Genomic DNA, 20384 nt, shown 5'->3' with positions numbered 1-20384 from the left:
TTTAGGTCTTTAAAATGCTGGATGACTCACCACAAAATTCAGAACAGACTTAAAAAAGTAAAGTTTCTCATGTGTAGAGACAAAGGAAATCATTTATATTCTGGCAAAACTTTCCATACCTAATGTCAAACACCAAGGACCAAGAGTCTGCAGTCATGGAGTATGTTATGGAGATACGCAATAAAATTATATATCAGCTTCTATTTCTGGCTAAGGATAATCAATATGATCCCACTATGTTGCCAGATGCCAATATGATCAAGAAATATGTAATTTTTAATGTGAAAGTTAACTTTTCCTGTGCTCAGAATTCAGTCGTCAATCTAATAAAGAAACAAGAAAGTCAAGACTGTGAGACCACAATGAATGGTTTGAATATTTACGTATTTAGTCTTAATACTTACAATAATTGTAATTTATAACTAGCCGTAGCTTAGAAACTTACAGATTTATTAAATATTTTTGAATGTGGGTAGTTTTACACGTTACAATTGGGACAGACGTGAAAACATAATTTCTTGTTCAGACAGATGTTGTACAGAGTTCGAAACGAGATTATTTTTAATTCCGTATAACTACCGATATACATAATATGTCTTAAATTTGAATTACTATATTACTATCGGCATAACAGCGTAAAAATAATTATGTTTTAGTTAACATTTTCATAAAAGGTGGCATTTTGAATCATCAAATAAAAAACGTGTATTTCAGGAAGGGAAGGTATGTATTGACTACCTACCTTACTTTTTCAATAGTTATAATATTGAAACTCATTTGTAAGTAAACTAAACGAGAAGAATTATGCTCTAGTCCGTAGAAATTATAAATTAGATAAGAACATTGGGGTTTAGGCTAAGGGATGAATATGTTTTGATTGTATACCATAATAACATTTATATACTTAATAGTTTTTTGGATTGTCATGTGTCTTTTTTAATCTTCTGATGATTGTTTAAGTGTTTTTAATTATTTAGTAGTATGTTATTTTAATAATTTAAGGTTTTTTCACTTTATAATACGTAATTTAATTTTTGTTCTTGGGCACCTTATGACGGCGTTGTCCGTTTTTTAGGACTACCTTTGGGGCCATCACTCAGTGAGATTCCTGGCAATGTCCGTTTTAACGGACGTCCTGAAAATCCTACTTTCAAAATACTTTCATTTATGTTTTCTGAAAAATGGTTCGTTTTGACCCATAACTATACCTAAAAACATGCAAAGAGATACATGGTTACATTACTTCATGTCTTGCCGTGTTAAGGGTTAACACTATATGATAGGTACCTTCAGTGTGTACGTATCATAAATAGGTTTAAATTTGAATCAGGTGCTGTAAGTTCTTACATACACCTGCTCAAATGGAAATAAAAAAAATGTTATAAGCACTAGGGATTTCCAGACTCATCTCAATTGAACCTTTTTATAAGAAAACGACCCACTTTCTACCTGTAAATTTGGTACCTAGGTTGTAAAACAATTGCAAAGTCTTCTGTATAACTTTGCATAAAGTGATCTACTTGGTTACTAGAAAAATAGCAACGTGTCTTTGTCATCCAGAGACGCTAATACAATAAGCAGTTTAAAATACATGCTGAATTAACAATGTTTATTAATTTAGTGTCTCAAGAAAGGTAACTGACTATCTCACAATTTTTCTTCAAAGAAATCTCCTGGGATCCAGGACTTCCTTAAAAGTATGACAGCCCAACTCAAGCTCTATCCAGGAAATCAACATTAAGATATCCAGAATATTTCAGATATTTCCCATAGTATTTTTAAGGCGATAATGAAAATCGGGCTTTTATTAGCATTTGTTGCAGACATTTCTGCTTTGAAAAAAAAATAATGAAAATGGGTTTGTATTTTTGATGACATAATTGCAATAGTACCTATAGAACCCAGGCAGTTAATATTTTAAATCCTACAGAAATTCAAATAAGGTACAGCGGGGCAAATCTTGACTTTCTTGACTAGGGGGCAATTATAACTAATCAATTATTTTCATTATTACACTATGATGTTGAGTTCTCTACATGTATCCACTGAACACGGCTACCATATAATATATATTGTAACCGATGGACATTGGACACTCTATTTAATAATGCAAACATTGTAAAACACGGACAAAATGGACCAGTTATATTTACCCAAAGTCGAGATTTGCCCGTACCTTATAAATCTATATGGATGTTATCTTCTTCAACTTTATGTATTAAATAAAGACTACTACGGTATACTGCGGTACTGGGTATGTACTGCGGGGCATTTCTGGGTGAGATTAGCCCAGGACCGGGATAAGTGGCGTACACGAAGGGAGGCCTATGCTCAGCAGTGAGCGATTAGTGGCTGAAATGATGATGATGTGGTATTAAAGGAACTCATGTATTTTGTTGCAGTTGTGATGCACAAAGACAAGGAGGAGCTGCATGGGCACCGGCGCGAGCACTCGGCCTACGACCACGTCATGCCGGACGGGGAAATGTTCCTGCAGGTGTGTGCACCATTTTATTTTGTCTCACCTTAGGCACTGGTCACATCGCGAGCTGGTACGCTATGAGCTACCGGCTATAAAAACGAACAAAAAATAAGCACTCAAGTGCAAATAAAAGAGACACGGCGATGTTTATGTTAGTTACTCGCCCAGCGGTGAGCTATCAAAATCGCCGTGTCTCTTTTATTTGCACGGGAGTCCTTATCTTTTGTTCGTTTTTTAGCCAATAGCTCATAGCTTACTAGCTCGCGGTGGGACCAGTGCCTTATTTTGTTCTTTTGCTTGCGAAAATAAGCGCGGGCACTGACGGCAACACTAGCCAGTCGACATGCCAGCGAGGGAGATTTTACTTTATTTTTAATATAACGTCAACACCCAATTGCTGGTGGTGAGTAGTCTCCGTAACCTATGGACGCCTGCAACTCCCGTGGTATGTCATCCTCTGTGACAGCAAAGTGATAGGGTACAGGCACTAACCACACAAAGAGAGATGACATTCACAATGACTATTTTATAACATCTCTTTTTTGGTACGTAGGTTAAAATTATATTCGGGTTCAAACAAAAGATGGTTTAACAAGTTTGAGTAGGTAGTCGACTAGTCGACATAGCTCAAAAATAATTTTGATCAGTTGTATTGGCAGTACAACAACCCAAACAACTTACCTACCCGTTAAACTGTGTTTCAGACTGCGATGATACATACAGTTTAAATAATATTCGTCCTCCTTTTTCATTGTGTGTTTATGCTGTTCACACCGCTGTATAGATTCGTATTAATTATACTCTGTCAACCAAATCTGTCAGTAAATAAGAACAAAGAAAACTGTATGGATCCTTTTCTTTAGGGTGCTAGAGAAAAGGATACTTATAGTTTTCTTAGTTCTTATTTACTGACAGACTTGTTTGACAGAATATACCTAAACTTTGCGTACGATCTAACATTTTTTTAAAGCCCGAACCCACTACTCTTTCTGTTTAGCCTGTTGGTTGACTGGTAGAGAATGTCATTAGGTATTAAGGTTCGCCATTTGTACTTCATATGTTATATTGTGCAATAAAGTTTATATAAATAAATAACATATTTTCATACGTTAAGTATCTTTTAGAGTAAATTCCATTCAACTTTTACTAGTAAAATTTTCTAACCCACATAAATGTTACAGATAAATGTACATATACTTATGTTAGATATAAATCTTCCAAAACATTTACTTTGGCGTTCTTTGCAAATAAATAGGTATGTTATGAATTATTCGCCAATAAATCAATCCAAACTCGAGCAATAAATACCCGTAAGTTGGTGGAGCGAATGTTTTAAGTTTTGGACGAGGGCGTTTCCACAAGTCCCATAGACTTCGTGTAAATAATAGTCCCTGTAACTTCATTTCATTCCTATAAAATATTATATAATCTGAGAAAGGTGACCAATTATATTATTTAATTTATGAAATAAAAACTTTTTTATTCACATACATATAATTATGCTTGTTTAAGTATTTATCTATAATTCTTATCTGCTATAGTGTTCCATTTCATTGAAAGAAGCCAATCAAATACATGACATTTACTGTGGTTTGTAGAACGATCACAAGACAAAGCTAGGTCTCAGTTGTCGTCCTAATAAAGAATACGTAGGTATATTATAAGTATAAGTTTTATTTTTAAAAAGTTACACATATATTAACGTGATTCAGTGGACACGCGGCATTTCAGTCAACAGCGTTCATAACTCAAGCGTCAGCGGGAAATTGCCAACTCGTTCCTTTAGGAAAAACTCGCCGACTCCCGTCCGCCGTCGTAAGGGCCTCGATTGAACGACTGTATACTTCTTTACATAGGGAATAGGCCGTCGCGTCGCAACAGCTAGATTACTTACTTGGCTCGCGCGATAACCCAAATGAGTTTTGGCCGCCAACACAAGAGCACGTCACTTACTTATGTATGTAACTCTGTTGTTGTTGTTGAGCGATATCGCGCCAGATGACGCAGAGCTCACTACAAAACGTAGATTGAACTACACTGTATACCTAGTGCTTTTACACAGGACACCAAATCCTGTCGCTTATCTTATAAGAAAGCGTCATGTATGTCATATTCGCTCATAATCTATAGTGTTTACTTTTAACACACTGTAATAGTGTGTTACGGAACGGACGGAACTAACTTGTTCCGTCTATTGTCCTTTGAGTCGTCGGCAATCCGAACCCTCCTTGGAACTTGTACACTCCTTTTTGCTGTGTACTTAACACAGCAAAAGGGAGTGTACAAGTTTCTAATGGGGTGGCAACGCGCATGTGACACTGTTTGAGTTGCAGGCGTCCATAGGTTACGGTGACCGCTTTACATCAGGCGGACCGTATACTTGTTTGCCACCGACGTAGTATTAAAAAAAAAAATAGTGAAAACTTAGTCTGAAAATTGAAAATGGACTGTTATAAAATCCCCTGTAATGACGATGTGTTAAACTTTCATATCAGGACCTAAACAACTGTATTGTAGTACCTATATGAAATCACTGTAAATGGTGAAAGGTCTTCGCGTTATATTGACTATGTTGTCCGTGATATTTGAATTTGGAGGCCTTCGAAGTATCCATCCATACTAATATTATAAATGGGAAAGTGAAGATACAAAGAGTACATCCAAATATTATAAATGGGAAAGTGTGTGTGTCTGTTTGTTTATCCGTCTTTCACGGCAAAACGGAGCGACGGATTGACGTAATTTTTTAAGTGGAGATAGTTGAAGGGATGGAGAGTGACATACGCTACTTTTTGTCTCTTTCTAACGCGAGCGAAGCTGCGGGCAAAAGCTAGTCATATATAAATTACAGTATGAAAGTGTTTCGACTTTTAAGTATTGAACTTAGTATGAGAATTTAGTATGAAATGTGAATTACAAATTTTCAGGCGCTGAATGGCTTCCTGATGATCCTCACATGCGAAGGCGAGGTGTTCTTCGCGACCCACAGCATAGAGAGCTACCTCGGCTTCCACCAGGTTTGTTATGACTAATACAAGTTTAAGACGCCACGGGAGCGAAAATGCTAAAATGGAAAGGAGCCCCTCTTTCAATTTGGGAATTTCATTTAAATATACTAGTGTTATTAACTAGATTTATTGAAAAAAAATGTCCATTAAGAACAAATCAGTTAAAAGATATTGCGAAAAAATCTTTAAAATCGAGGTTCCGCTCTCGACTGTTTCCTCCTTCAAAACTTATTTAAACGGAACGAAATTTGAGAATCTGAATAACAATGAAATAATCTGTGTCGGATAGTTTAGATTTTTTAGCTAATTGTTACCGATCTTGAGCATCACACCTTTTTTTGAGCCATAATTGAAAAAAGGCCGTTTTTAGAAAATTTTGATTGGCTCTAGCGTCTTTTAAAATAAAAATAGCAATAAAATCAAAACGGTCCGACACAGATAAAAATAATAATAATCTGTGTTCAAAAAATCATTGCTCTATCTTCAAAAACCAGGGAGGAAATAGTCGAGAGCGCTTGTATGGAGAATTGACCTGTATCGTATCGTCTTAAGGTGTAGCAAAAATTTTGGGGATCTAATATTCAATGTCTCTTAGGCGTCGAATGCGATTTACTTATTTTTTTTTTCCGTTTTGACTTTCAGTGCCGATCTGTTTAAAAGAATATTCGTTATCGTGTTTTTTCAAATTTTCCCTAATGAGAAGAAATATTTTCTGACGCCATAACATTTTTCACTGTTTCAATTTATAAGGCAGGAAGATTTCATATATAAAAACCGTCATCTTTTTTCCACTTTTGGTAATCCGTACAAATGTAGAAAGAAATAGAAATATAGAAAATGTGCAATGCATAGCAAATGTGATACCTATACCCTTAAATGGATCTCTACTATTTTTTATACACCTTGTATGTGTACACTTGCACTACATATGTAGTTTCAGTTATTTTCTACTGAACCTGAAACTAAAGTTTCAGTTATTTTCTACTAACGGTGGCTGAAAAAACCTTCACTCCATAGCTAGTTTAATTTGTCACTGGTTAATTTGATTTAGTGGTAATTAACCCTAATTGTTGCTAATCACGAAACTTGCGGTGATTAATCTCTAAATAAGGAACTACTTTTGTATTAATAGTTTTTATTTTAAATTGTTGAGGTACCTACTTACCTACATATAAGCACGGAATATGTATTTACTTTATTTTTCATCTAAATCTGAAACATTTAGTATATTTTATATTTATTTCATTTGAAGTTTAAAATGTAAAGATGGTTAATTAACGAACTCTCATCTTAGCATAAAATACGAAAATAGTTAATAAAAGAAGCAAAGTGGACTTCATTATTTTCACAAAAATGTTAAAATACCTGAACGTGAACATGTAACATTTTTAATTACTTATTCACGAAACTTTTTCTTGCAATAAAAATATTATATTCGACGATAAACCTTTGCAGTAACCACCCCATTTTATCGGTTAAGCTTTTTATCGGACTATAAGTAGTAATATAATAAATAATATCATAACTTCAAGGGTTCTGCTGAATAAAATAGTTTTTCTACTCGTCGACTGTAATCTGTCAATTAGGAAACCACAGACTAAACTATAAGTGCTAACTTTTCAGTGTTGGATACTCTATGGCAGTTCCGACTCAACTATAATAATCTCATTATAATTGACTTTAGTTAACTGTAATAATTTCAAAAATAGAACTTCATACAATTTCTATACTAATTTGCGATACCTGGCAAATTTGTCGGCATCTGAAACACATTTTTTTTTATCCGTCCCGTTATCGGCCAATCAGAGGCGGTTATTACAAACAATTGGTTGCTAGGTAATTCGATGTTGATACAACGGTGAACAACGCTATTAACATTAATTTGAACTTGCATGATGATATTTCCGTCCATTGATGATGAAGATGATACTCGTAGAAAAAGTATTGTAGGTATATAATAGTGATATAATTAAGCTTTTCACTCTCGTACCGTACTATTAGGCCACTCAGCAAAGCTTCGTGGCCTAAACATGGTACTCGACTGAAAAGCTTTGTATTATATCACGATTGTATAAAATACTATTATATGATATTGTTAAATGTACATAAAATATATAAATTCTTGTGTAATGAAATTAGTACCATTATAAAATTTGCAAAACATTAAAATAGCCTTTTTTACTTTGATCTTTCCTTTGATGTTTTTATTGCACAATGTATTAATCAGATAGGTTTTTCAATTAGTTTAATCAATTATACTTACTGCACCGTTCAAACATTGTTTATTAAAAAAGTAACGACATCAATATTATGAATAAAATATCACTATCATTAGGTACAGTGTGATGAATTTTTATTATTGACAACGCAGAAATGTGAGCATATTCAACGATCTATTGGTGCTAAACGAAAATAAACACTGAGGTATGATTCCAAAAATCACTAATATTCTGGCTCCTGCTCATGTCAACTGTAACAACTAGAGTAAAACTAGATAAAATACGCTAGAATGTTGTAAGTATCACGACGGCTAACACAGGAATCAAAAGGAACCCTAAACACGAAAAAAACGTGACAAAAAGGCAGCATTTTTAAAAAGTTGCTCATTAATAAATGCCCTCCGCATTACGGCTAATAAAGCCCGCGGTGAGTTATTGCTATCAGAAGTAAAAACCCCAATTTTGCTCCAAATCCGACCCCTTATAATAAAACTTTCACTAAAGGAGCATGGTATAAATTTTATTCCCCCGCTTGCTTTTGTTTATGCTCGAGGCAACCGAGTTATTTCGTTACCTGACTGACTATTTAGCATAGATTAAATGTTTATAGAAAGTCAATGCCACTCATAAAACTGAACAATAAAAAACCGGCCAAGAGCGTGTCGGGCCACGCTCAGTGTAGGGTTCCGTAGTTTTCCGTATTTTTCTTAAAAACTACTGAACCTATCAAGTTCAAAACAATTTTCCTAGAAAGTCTTTATAAAGTTCTACTTTTTGATTTTTTTCATATTTTTTAAACTTATGGTTCAAAAGTTAGAGGGGGGGGACGCACTTTTTTTTCCTTTAGGAGCGATTATTTCCGAAAATATTAATATTATTAAAAAACTATCTTAGTAAACCCTTATTCATTTTTTAATACCTATCCAACAATATATCACACATTGGGGTTGGAATGAAAAAAAATATCAGCCCCCACTTTACATGTAGGGGGGGGTACCCTAATAAATCATTTTTTTCCAATTTTTATTTTTGCACTTTGTTGGCGTGATTGATATACATATTGGTACCAAATTTCAGCTTTCTAGTGCTAACGGTTACTGAGATTATCCGCGGACGGACGGACGGACGGACAGACAGACATGGCGAAACTATAAGGGTTCCTAGGTGACTACGGAACCCTAAAAAGGCTACTTTATTTATACTTTAATGTAGTCGTGGGAGGTACCAAACTAAATGGCGCAAGATTTAAGCAGCTCACAACCATTTTTTGTTTGCTTTCTTTTAAGAAACTTTTTATAATTCCCTCAATAAATTATATTTACAATCGATTGTTAGTAAATTTCTTGAATATTCGCATGCCTTATTAGAAGTCGTTTTACTCGTTTTCATAAATAGCTCGTTAAACGCGAAATGGCAGCTGAAAGCAATGAAAAATATGTCTTGAAATTATGCGTTTAGTTCAGCTAGCTCATAGACATCACTTAATTTTCAGTTAATTATACCAAAGAGAACGCATATACAAGATTTTTGTAAAAGTAAAATTAAAATTTGTAGTCAACCGTCATTAACTGCCATCTCTCGACACAGGGTTAAAACATTTAGAATTTCAGTTTTGACAATTTGACCCGTATGTTTTACCTAATACGTGTCAAAACTGTTAAATATTAATATTAGGCAATCGTAGGTTTACAGGTAGGTTTATTTTTTAAACTGTATCATTTGTCTTCAATGGAGTTACATTGCCTTTGATTGTACACAATGCATCTTCTATCTCTTTATTCTTTGCGAGCAGGGGTATCTGGTGATTAAACAAATCGATTTTGGAATCATTAAATCGGGCGGTACTTGCTACTTCCTGGCGTGCGCACGTGCCCTTTGCCCGGTACGAGCCAGGAGGGCTCCAGGAATCCCTCGGTGCGTTTCTCTACAATCATCCGTTTAACTTTAGTAAACAAATTTTAAAGAATTGTATTCTTTATCAATTTAAATAATATCAGTGCCTTCTTTTTTTATATTTGATAACTGTGTATCTCATAAATTGTTTGTACATAGTCTGATGTTTTATGTCCTCTAATCCATCACTCTGTCCCATGTATTTCATTCCGTACACGAGTTCCTAGAGCTCCCTAACATATAATATTAATTTATTTTAAATAGAAAAAAAAATATTTACAGTAAGTTGTGTAATAATTAAATTGAAGTGTAAAACAATAAATTTAATAATTAATGCAATATATGTAATGGTTATAATATGTAACCTAGTGTTATTAATAAAATAAACTATATGTATCTGATACTGCATAAGATTATATAGTTGGTAATTAGAAATATTGGCCCAACAGAACATAAACTATTTACTTACCTGAGATGCTATAAAACAAACTAAAATACAGAATTAAAGTTAAAAAACTAAATTACTAAGTTTGAAGTGTATTGAAATAAGAATAATCATTTACAATTTGTAAAGTTACTACATGTATAGCCTTCGATCTTACAGTTTCCAATATAAGTACATTAAGATTAGATATTAGGTTCTTTATTGTATAATATCAATTCCCTCCAATTTGTTTTATCCTTATAAAACTACCACAACTATTTAGCATTAACAAAATAGTTACTACTCTGACATAAAGTCTATTCTACCTTGATCCAAATATTTTTGGAGCACTCCTGTGCCATATCGTTCCTGAGTCAGGAGCGCACCAGGTGGCGTATCGATCGTCCATGTCCATTACACCTAACTTGATGTTTCACTCTCTGTTATGAATGAGGTCAGATGATTCCTTTTGTGTTTCTTTGTTAGTAGAGTGATTTTCTTCTAAATCATGTCTAGTATTATGAATAATGAAGGTTTAAATATACGTAATGCTACTTGATAACCTTATTATACTTGATAACTTTTAAACAAATGGATTTGATTTGATTATGTTTTGATTAATATTTATTTTAATTTACACGTTGTACATTTTCTATGTACTTATAAAGACGTGTAATCACACGTTTAAAACTAAGTTCGGCTTTGCGAGTCATTTAAGAGCCCACCAAAACCAAAACTCAGATCACATAGACTAACAAGGAATCGCCATAGCCGGATACGGTTTAGACGACGATGATGATGTACTTATAAGTTTCACAAAGAAAGGATCTCTTTCTCACTCTTTTTATAAAGATAATCATTTCCATATGTACAAAACAGTTGAAGATTACTACATTGTTCGATGTTCCAAACGTTGTTGCAAAAACAAAGGGATATCAACAAAACACAGCTTTACTCCATAGCAACGGCTACCCCAAAAGCAATTACCCAACAAATCATCCTCTGACGTTTAATGCCAGCAATATGTTCCCCCACTCTCACTAACCTTTTGGGGTTTTGTGTATGAATCATTTACATGTCACCGGGCCCCAGTACCGTCCCCTGAGCGACCCCATTGATTTTCAATTAGTTCCTTGCAGCACGCTGCATTATCCATATTTACACGGTCTTTGTTACATGATGTGTTAAAGCGCTGTTTTTTTTAAATAAACTGTCCAACCCCAATCAATATTACACCCTAATTCATTATTGGTAAGATTGACATTTACATTATTGAGTACGAAATTAATATGTCCATCTTCGTTACACATGATTTGATGATCGAGTCGAAATCGATTATTTAGGGCTATTTCGTATTTTATTGAATTATGGTTAGATGATGACTCTGTTTTTTTGAATTCACCTCGAGTTTATTTATTGTTTTAGTGTGCTTTGTAGTAGATAGAACAATAGAATCCTTAAATTGTTTTGTCTACCTAATACCTAGTTTTTAACCGTCGCCTCATATCTCTCAAGAAGGACGGTTATCTGATCAAGTCGTCTGTATGTTTTTTTTTTGTTTTTTTTTTTTAATGTTTGTTCCTCGATATCTCCGTCGTTACTGGACCGATTTTGAAAATTTTTTTTTGATTGAATGTATATGCATACAGATTGGTCCCATTTTTCTCAGAACCCAGTTCTGATGATGGGATCCTGGAGAAATTGAGGGAACTCCTCGAATCTGAAAGGCATATGGTGATTCTTGTGTTTTTAAAGGAACAGCATGCATTTAGGTACGGAACAGTGACATTTGGTGCAGTGGAACTGCTGATGATGGCCAGAACGGAACTCTTCAAATCTGAACGGCACGCTTATAGTGACTTTGCTATTTTTATAAGAACAGCGTGCACTTTCGTCCAGAACAGTGACATTTGGTGCAGTGGAATTGCTGATGATGGTCAGAACCGAACTCCTCAAATCTGAACGGCACGCTTATAGTGACTTCGGTATTATTATAAGAAGAGCATGCACTTACGTCCAGAACAGTGACATTTGGTGCAGTGGAACTGCTGATGATGGCCAGAACCAAACTCCCCAAATCTGAACGGCACGCTTATAGTGACTTTGCCATTTTTATAAGAACAGCATGCGCTTACGTCCAGAACAGTGACATTTGTTGCAGTGGAACTGCTGATGATAGTCAGAACCGAACTCCTCAAATCTGAACGGCACACTCATAGTGACTTTGGTATTTTTGTAGGAAAAGCATGCATTTAAGTTCAGAACAGTGACATTTATTTAGTTATGTTTGTTAAGCATATTGAGTTTTCAAGTCAAAGTTTGTCAAGCTTCGAAATCTTATAATATAATCGGATTCACGGAGGAATTGAGGAAACTCCTCAAACGTATACGTTATACGTATATTCATTTGTGTTGTCATCTAATAATTAAAGCATTAAAAGCAGTTTTAAAAAATACTTACACATTTCTACATAATCCAACATTCGCAAGTAGCTTTCACCAGAACCCGAAAGGCGACGGTTTTTTTTTTCTTAAAAATTATTTAGTGATATTTGAGTTTCATTAATCATAACCCTGAATTTTATCTATTCCAGTCAGACATAGTCCACCAGTCGGTCTACGAGCTAGTCCACTCCGAGGACCGAGAAGAGCTGCAGCGGCAGCTGCTGTGGAACTCCTTCCTACCTCCTGAAGTCAGCAATCTGACACTCCAAGATGTTTTGAGGCCGGAGAGAGCGCATCTTCTGGAGAGAAGCTTCACTGTACGGTTTAGGTGCCTGCTAGACAATACCTCGGGGTTCTTGGTAAGTTTATAAATAGTATCATACATTGTTTTTTAGAGATGATGATTAGATTTTGACGATTGAATGACGAATCCACAGTTTGCTTCTTATGTTAGTAAATAGTGGGTAAAACATTAATTTTATTCATCCTATACCATTACCTATATAATATCCTTAGCTCGAAATGGTGGATTTAAAAGATAAACTCTTGTCGTAGTATTATAACACAAATAGTTATGTACTAATGGCTAATAAAACTAAAATCATTTTAAGACGCTATCGCTACGGGAGCGAAGCTGCCCTTTCAATTTGGGAATGTCAGTTAAATATACTAGTGTTATTAACTAGATTTATCGAAAAAAAATGTCCATTAAGAACTACTCAGTTAAAAGATAATTGCGAAAAAATCTTTAAAATTGAGGTTCCGCTCTCGACTATTTCCACCTTCAAAACTTACTTAAACGGAACGAAATTTGAGAACCTGAATAACAAAAAAATAATCTGTGTCGGACCGTTTAGATTTTTTGGCTAATTGTTACCGATCTTGAGTATCACACCTTTTTAGGGTTCCGTAGTCAACTAGGAACCCTTATAGTTTCGCCATGTCTGTCTGTCCGTCCGTCCGTCCGTCCGTCCGTCCGTCCGTCCGCGGATAATCTCAGTAACCGTAAGCACTAGAAAGCTGAAATTTGGTACCAATATGTATATTAATCACGCCAACAAAGTGCAAAAATAAAAAATGGAAAAAAATGTTTTATTAGGGTACCCCCCCTACATGTAAAGTGGGGGCTGATATTTTTTTTCATTCCAACCCCAACGTGTGATATATTGTTGGATAGGTATTTAAAAATGAATAAGGGTTTACTAAGATCGTTTTTTGATAATATTAATATTTTCGGAAATAATCGCTCCTAAAGGAAAAAAAGTGCGTCCCCCCCCCCTCTAACTTTTGAACCATATGTTTAAAAAATATGAAAAAAATCACTAAAGTAGAACTTTATAAAGACTTTCTAGGAAAATTGTTTTGAACTTGATAGGTTCAGTAGTTTTTGAGAAAATACCGAAAAACTACGGAACCCTACACTGAGCGTGGCCCGACACGCTCTTGGCCGGTTTTTTTGAGCCATATTGAAAAAGGCCGTTTTTAGAAATTGTTGATTGGCTCTAGCGTCTTTTAAAATAAAAATACCAAAAAAATCAAAACGGTCCGACACAGATAAAAATAATAATAATCTGTGTTGAAAAAATCATTGCTCTATCTTCAAAAACCAGGGAGGAAATAGTCGAGAGCGTTTGTATGGAGAATTGACCTGTATCGTATCGTCTTAAAATGTAAATATACTTTTTACAGAGGCTAGACATCCGGGGTCGAGTCAAAATCTTACACGGGCAGAATAAAAAGACAGAAGAACCACCTCTAGCGTTGTTTGCAATATGTGCCCCCTTCGGACCACCAAGCTTACTAGAAATCCCTCAGAAAGAGGTCATGTTTAAGAGCAAGCACAAACTAGATCTTTCGCTCGTGTCTATGGACCAAAGGTAAGATTGGGTATAACATAAAATTTTTTGGTTGTAAATTCTACTTTAATCTCAATCAGTGTGACGGTCGAAATGTGGCTACATCAGGACTACTACTATTACTACTAGGCTACTGTCGGCGGTATTACTGTCGACGGTATTACGTCCGAAACTGTTACAAACGATGACATACAGTATCGCACTACAGTACTGCTAACTATAGTAATTCTGGTGGAGTCTGACTTCTAATCGTACCTTTTCAATTACTGTTTTCACTTATTTTTATTAGCTTAATTTTCAAAGATGAAGGTAAAAAATATTATGTTTTATGATTTCAGGGGCAAGATGCTTCTAGGGTACACGGATGCAGAACTGGGGAACATGGGGGGTTACGACTTAGTACACTACGATGACCTAGCATATGTGGCCAGCGCTCATCAAGAACGTAAGTATTATAAAATGTCCCCGCAGTTACATATTTTGTATTGGCCTGTTTCAACAAAATTGATTTTGTTCCTAATAAAAAGCCTCCTTGGAAATAATCAAGAATTTCTTAGATTTACATACTTCACGTTTTCACTGTGAGAATAGTTCTTAATAACCATCTAAGTTCACCATTATAATTGATTAATACATGTTTTAAGTTTACGCATATAAAATAAATATGGGCAAATATGTTTCAGTATTAAAAACGGGTGCTTCCGGCATGATCGCGTACCGCTTCCAGACCAAAGAAGGGCAGTGGCAGTGGCTACAGACCTCATCGCGGCTAGTTTATAAAAACTCAAAGCCTGACTTCGTTATTAGCACACATAGGCCGCTAATGTAAGTGAAATGTATATTTGGAAGGCTCAGTCAACGTATTAGCAATGATGTATTTATTATATATATAATTACTTACTTACAGTTGAGACTTTATTCTCTGCTTATTGGAAATGAATGTCTGTTTTCAGGGAGGAAGAAGGCCGCGACCTCCTCGGCAAACGGACTATGGACTTCAAAGTCAGCTATCTGGACACGGGCCTTACAAGTCTGTACTTTTCGGAAACGGAACAACTTTCAGGCTGCGAGTCTACCGTCACAACCCCTCCACGAAACGCGCGCCGCTACAAAACACAACTTCGAGACTTCCTTTCTACCTGTCGGAATAAAAGACGGGTGCCTTCCACTCCTGCTCCTCCTCCTGTAGACTATCTAGCCGCTGATGCCGTCGCAGCAGCGTATACTAACCTAAACGGTGCCTACACCGCACCATACGGAGAATATCCTCCAGCACCCGCCTTACATTATGCCCCCCCGCCCTTGGATGACAGGTTTCTCACGGCCGACAATATCTTCCATCAATACAAACCTCTATCGTACCATTACACTCCTTATACGCCCAATGGCTTCCTAGAACCGGCGCCACCGCCCGGTTATGACGTGGCACCGACATACCATAGGCCCCCTTCTAGAGAATACACGTACGTGGATACTACTGGAAGGTACATGAGTCCTGTAACGGGACAAGAAAGAAGATCACCTAGTATTGTGCCCGGGCCAAGTCCGGGGGGGTCCAGCGGATCTGCGGAACATGAACGGATGCAGCAAACGCAACCAGCAGAGGTGCCCAGACAGACTGTCCTCATGTGGGGCGCTGGCGGGACGGCTCAAGAAGTGCCCGTGGAGTACTCCCCACCCCAGGTTTGGCGCTACCATCCATCACATTACCACACCGCTGAAGCGACACAATGATTTTAGTAGCCTTTTTTGCGTGCGATTGTTTCGTTTTAAGTAGATTATGGTGTTTGATGAAACTGTCGCATTGCATCTTTGATTATGAGAAAAAGTTTTCATCACATCAGGGTATACTTCAAATTCATTACTGGACAAAGTATTATAATTTACTTACTGATAAATTTAAAGAACTTACAAAATAAAATGATACATTAGGTACGAGTACCTACGTTCAATTAAATAACACACCGAAACTGAAATTGATGAAGAGTAATGTTCCACCATCAAAGTTTTTGCAATCACTGTCTAAATTTACTTTACCGTAAAGGTAACTTTGACGACAGTTCCATCAAATTCGTGTCTTCAAAGTTTTGTCGCGTGACTTCGTTAATGAAAAAATCAACTACCTACCTAGAATGTTTAGTGATATTTTACTTATTGATAATATTACTATCATACGTGACTTCCCTATCACGCGTCAAAACAACTTGTTACCAGGAGTTTTATTTCCTTCTTATATCTCGCTCAGTCCAGTCTTTGTTTCTTTGCTAAGCCTTATAGTCCAAAAATCGTAAGACCAAGTTTCTTACGTTTTTTCGACTTTCTGTTTTTTTTTCTAATGGATAATCTAGACGATACTTGGCATCAAAAAAATAAGGGTGTCCTTTTCAATTACCCTAGTAAACTCATAACTAATCAAATGTGGAAACCATTGACTGTAAAAGTTTTAGCATGTAGTAAAGCACGAAACCTTAAATAAGGTGACACCCATTTTGCATACGTTTCTACAGAATGATTCTCTTTTCATTATGGTTTGATACCACATCGTGACCTTTTCATTGTCTATTCTTGTCTAGATATATCCAAAGACATGCTCATGACACTGATTATAGAGCATGTCAGACCAGAAACAGGGTCCTTCCATTTTCTTCAATGTAGATAAATTCCTTGTAAATATTCAAATGTTCTTCTATGCTAGAATTATGAAATTCAAGTAGTCCATTTTGTAGTTAGGTTTTAATATTATTATATCTTACAATGAGAGTTTTAGTAATTAATTGTACATATTTAATTTAAATAGTTATTTAATGCTTGGGCTTTGTATTGAAATATAGCTTAGCTCGCAAAAATAAAAATTGAGCATTTTTCCAATGTATGGTATAAAACTTTGAAAGGATTAGTTGCTTTTAAAATGTCTGCCGATGTTTGGCATGGCATACGCTAGATGGCAGTATGGTCAAATACAAAAATAAAAGTTATTAAGGGCTTTCTCACATAAAATTGTTTTATAAAATTGATTTAAGAACAACCTAGAACAAAACATATCAGTTTAATATTAGCATAATTATAATATTTTATATTGTTATGCGCCACACTTTTGCCACATGTTAATTTTGCAAGTAGGTAAATTTACAATATTGTACAACGTACAATAATTCACTCTGAAATAGTTGCCAATAGGTCTTCGCATTGTATGATAAAGGTCAATTGATAACTGTCGAGTGTATGTCCTTATTTTGCCCCGACTATACTTACCAACTCAGTAACAGATATCAGATTAAAAACAAAATTATATAGCAAAAAACACTAACAAATTGTCCTACTCGTAATAACGTTAGACTGTCTGCACTTTGTACCGCCAAAAAACGGTGTATTTCCATTTGCCCATCCCAAATGACCAAATGAGAGATGTAAATCTATGATTTCCCATAAGTGACCGGTGCGGACAAATGGAAATACACACAGAGCTACGCAGAGTTTGTGTGTTATTGGAATGAGCGTGCCGCGCATAGTGTCGCTGTACCAGCACTGCCTTGCCAACGTCATTTTAAATCAGCACTTTTGTACATACACTTCGCGTGCCTTTTTCTCTTCCATTTATTAATCCTACTTTTATTGTGCTACAGTGATCGGGTTGGCAAGGCAGCGACTCCATCGACGACTAGACTTAAGTTAGTCTAAAATTCGTATATTTGTATATTACGAAAAACACTGAGTCGTAAAATAGGCAAACATTTTGGATCTCTTGGTTCTGCTGCAGGCAGGTTAACTGCTTATTTCCAGAAATAATTTTGCTGTAACCAGTATTTTTCGTCATGTACATAAAACAATGTCTTCTAACTTATCGTTAAGATCATTGAAAAATCAACGTAAGAATCGACAGAAGTATTCCAATGACTACCTACCTAATTTCATTTGTATAATGCATAAGTGTGGCGCAATATCAAACTCAAAAATATGATAATAATTAACTCTATTTTAAACAAACTTGATACAAAATTTCGGAATATGCCACCTATTCATATGTTTTAGACGAGCTTGCAAAAATTCTTATTGAATAATCTCTGTTTGATATATCCTAATTACTAAAATAATAGACTGAAGAATTAGGAGTTCGGTCTGGAATGCACGATTCAAGTTTTTTCTTGCTGCTTAATGATTTGAAAATGCGTGTAAAACTATTTTCTAAACATCATTAAAAAGTAAGGTTGCCGTTATGTAAAAATTAAGTATATAAAACCATTTACTATACTTCAATATAGGCAAGGTAAGTTGGGATAAGACTCATACTGTTCCTCTTGCCCCGAGTAAAAGAAACTATGGTAGTCTTATCTCACCTCACTTTTCTTACTTGAATTTATTCAAGACACGTTGCCCTAAATAATTCAACAAAAATTAAAAATTGTAAACTTGAAAGTAAGCAATACGAGTAATTGCGTTCAAACATAATGGAAACATAAAACACTTTATATCATAATAACATTAAAATATGCTCTAATTTATTAATAAAATTGTAAATAAATATTTAGTTCTACACTTAACTCTATGTAACATTAGTTATTCGTAATTATTTAAATGAACATAATAAGTAAGATGAAGATATCCAAACAGTTTCTGTATTTATTTTAGCATAGCATACCTACATTTTAATGTAATTAAAAGAAAATTAAATAAATTTTTCATGCCACTGACTTTGTTTTGTATTTTTAGATTAGACACAGCAATTATAATTATAATGATACGCAGGAAACCCATAAAAATCAAGCTTGAGAAAATGAGAAAGGTCGGTATTTTTTGACAACTTGAAAGCGTTTGTTATAGTTACCTAACCACAAAATTAAAATTTTGAAAAAACCCCCGACCGCGACATATTGGACCGATTTCCATGAAACATGGCCAAGAACACTTCCGACTAACTCAGCTTTTAAACAAAACAAAAAATAAATCTAAATCGGTTCATCCGTTCGGGAGTTACAATGCCACAGACAGACACGTCAAACACCCCATCGTTTTTGCGTCGGGGGTTAAAAAACAGCCTTGAAGTAGTATTCGTTTTTCCAACCTTTTGGTACCGGAATCGAAAGATTTACCGTCACGTCAGACCTAACTAGCAAATATGCAGACATTAACATCGATACAGTTATGTTTATTCCTTGAGAATATAAAGGAACTCCATGTCATGTTATGAGTAAAACCTTGGTGAAACCGAGTGAAAAGCTCAGAACCAACTCCTGCATCAATTTAGCAATTAAAGTGGTTGACAACGCCATCTAGAGAAAAAAGCAGGTACTACATGAACTACCTCATAATGTTTCTGCTAGGTTATGTCAATAGTATGTCTCGTGCAAGAAAGGTGGCGGTAGTTGCTATTAACACAGTATAGATAGTACAGTCGATTCAAAAGATACATAATAAATATATTATTATATTTCACGTTATTCCTTACTTTGACGTCAACTGTACTCCAAATTAATAGCTAAAAAGTTTTTGTAAAAATTTTGAACTATGTAAGTATACATATGTTTGAGATAAATAAATAAATGTATGTTCCCTGAGATATAATTGCCTGCTGATTTTTAAAGCTGTTTTCAAAGTTCATGGGTGCAAACCATTGAGCGAAAGTCAATATTTAATTAATTCAGGATCTACACAACCGCGAAAAATATTACACTACGCTAACGAAATTTTAACAACCTTATTACACTAAGGTGTTTTTTTTTAAATCTATTTTCCCCTTACCCTGTCACGCTATTCTTCGCTTGCCGGTCGTCCTAATCCTTTAACGGTTTTAAAATTACAAAATAAATAAGTACTTAATAACCATCAATAAAGTTTGATCAAGGAAGGTATTCCTTGCGGATATAGTTATTAGTTATTGTTATTACAGAGCTTATACATATTTTGCATCTGAAAAAGGATTGGCATTTGGCTAATTAGTACATTACGATATAAGTGCGTAAAAAAGGAAGTTCGAATTTCCTTTTCGCACGTGTATCGTACGACGTTTTTCAGTACAGATGAGCCTCCGAAGTTTCGACCTGACATATAATGAACCACTTC

At 35.2% G+C, this 20384-nt stretch overlaps 1 protein-coding gene across 2 annotated transcripts in view; it reads left to right on the top strand.

Annotated features, from left to right (window-relative positions):
- The window catches only part of LOC125231370 (aryl hydrocarbon receptor), a 67465-nt gene extending 48481 nt beyond the window's left edge, over positions 1-18984 (top strand). Inside the window, exons 2-9 of one of the 2 annotated variants that reach the window (XM_048136825.1) lie at positions 2403-2497; positions 5410-5499; positions 12621-12830; positions 14161-14348; positions 14666-14772; positions 15011-15152; positions 15281-16010; positions 17951-18984. In XM_048136825.1, coding sequence (XP_047992782.1) covers positions 2408-2497; positions 5410-5499; positions 12621-12830; positions 14161-14348; positions 14666-14772; positions 15011-15152; positions 15281-16010; positions 17951-17953 — 1560 coding nt within the window. In that variant the 5' untranslated portion in view covers positions 2403-2407 and the 3' untranslated portion in view covers positions 17954-18984. Of the gene's footprint in view, positions 1-2402; positions 2498-5409; positions 5500-12620; positions 12831-14160; positions 14349-14665; positions 14773-15010; positions 15153-15280 lie in introns of both variants that reach the window. The other variant, XM_048136817.1, reaches the window with a different exon arrangement.
- The last annotated feature ends 1400 nt before the right edge of the window (positions 18985-20384 follow it).

This window comes from Leguminivora glycinivorella, chromosome 1, assembly GCF_023078275.1.
Source record: "Leguminivora glycinivorella isolate SPB_JAAS2020 chromosome 1, LegGlyc_1.1, whole genome shotgun sequence".
NCBI lineage: Eukaryota > Metazoa > Arthropoda > Insecta > Lepidoptera > Tortricidae > Leguminivora > Leguminivora glycinivorella.
This window is presented reverse-complemented; position numbering and strand designations above follow the sequence as displayed.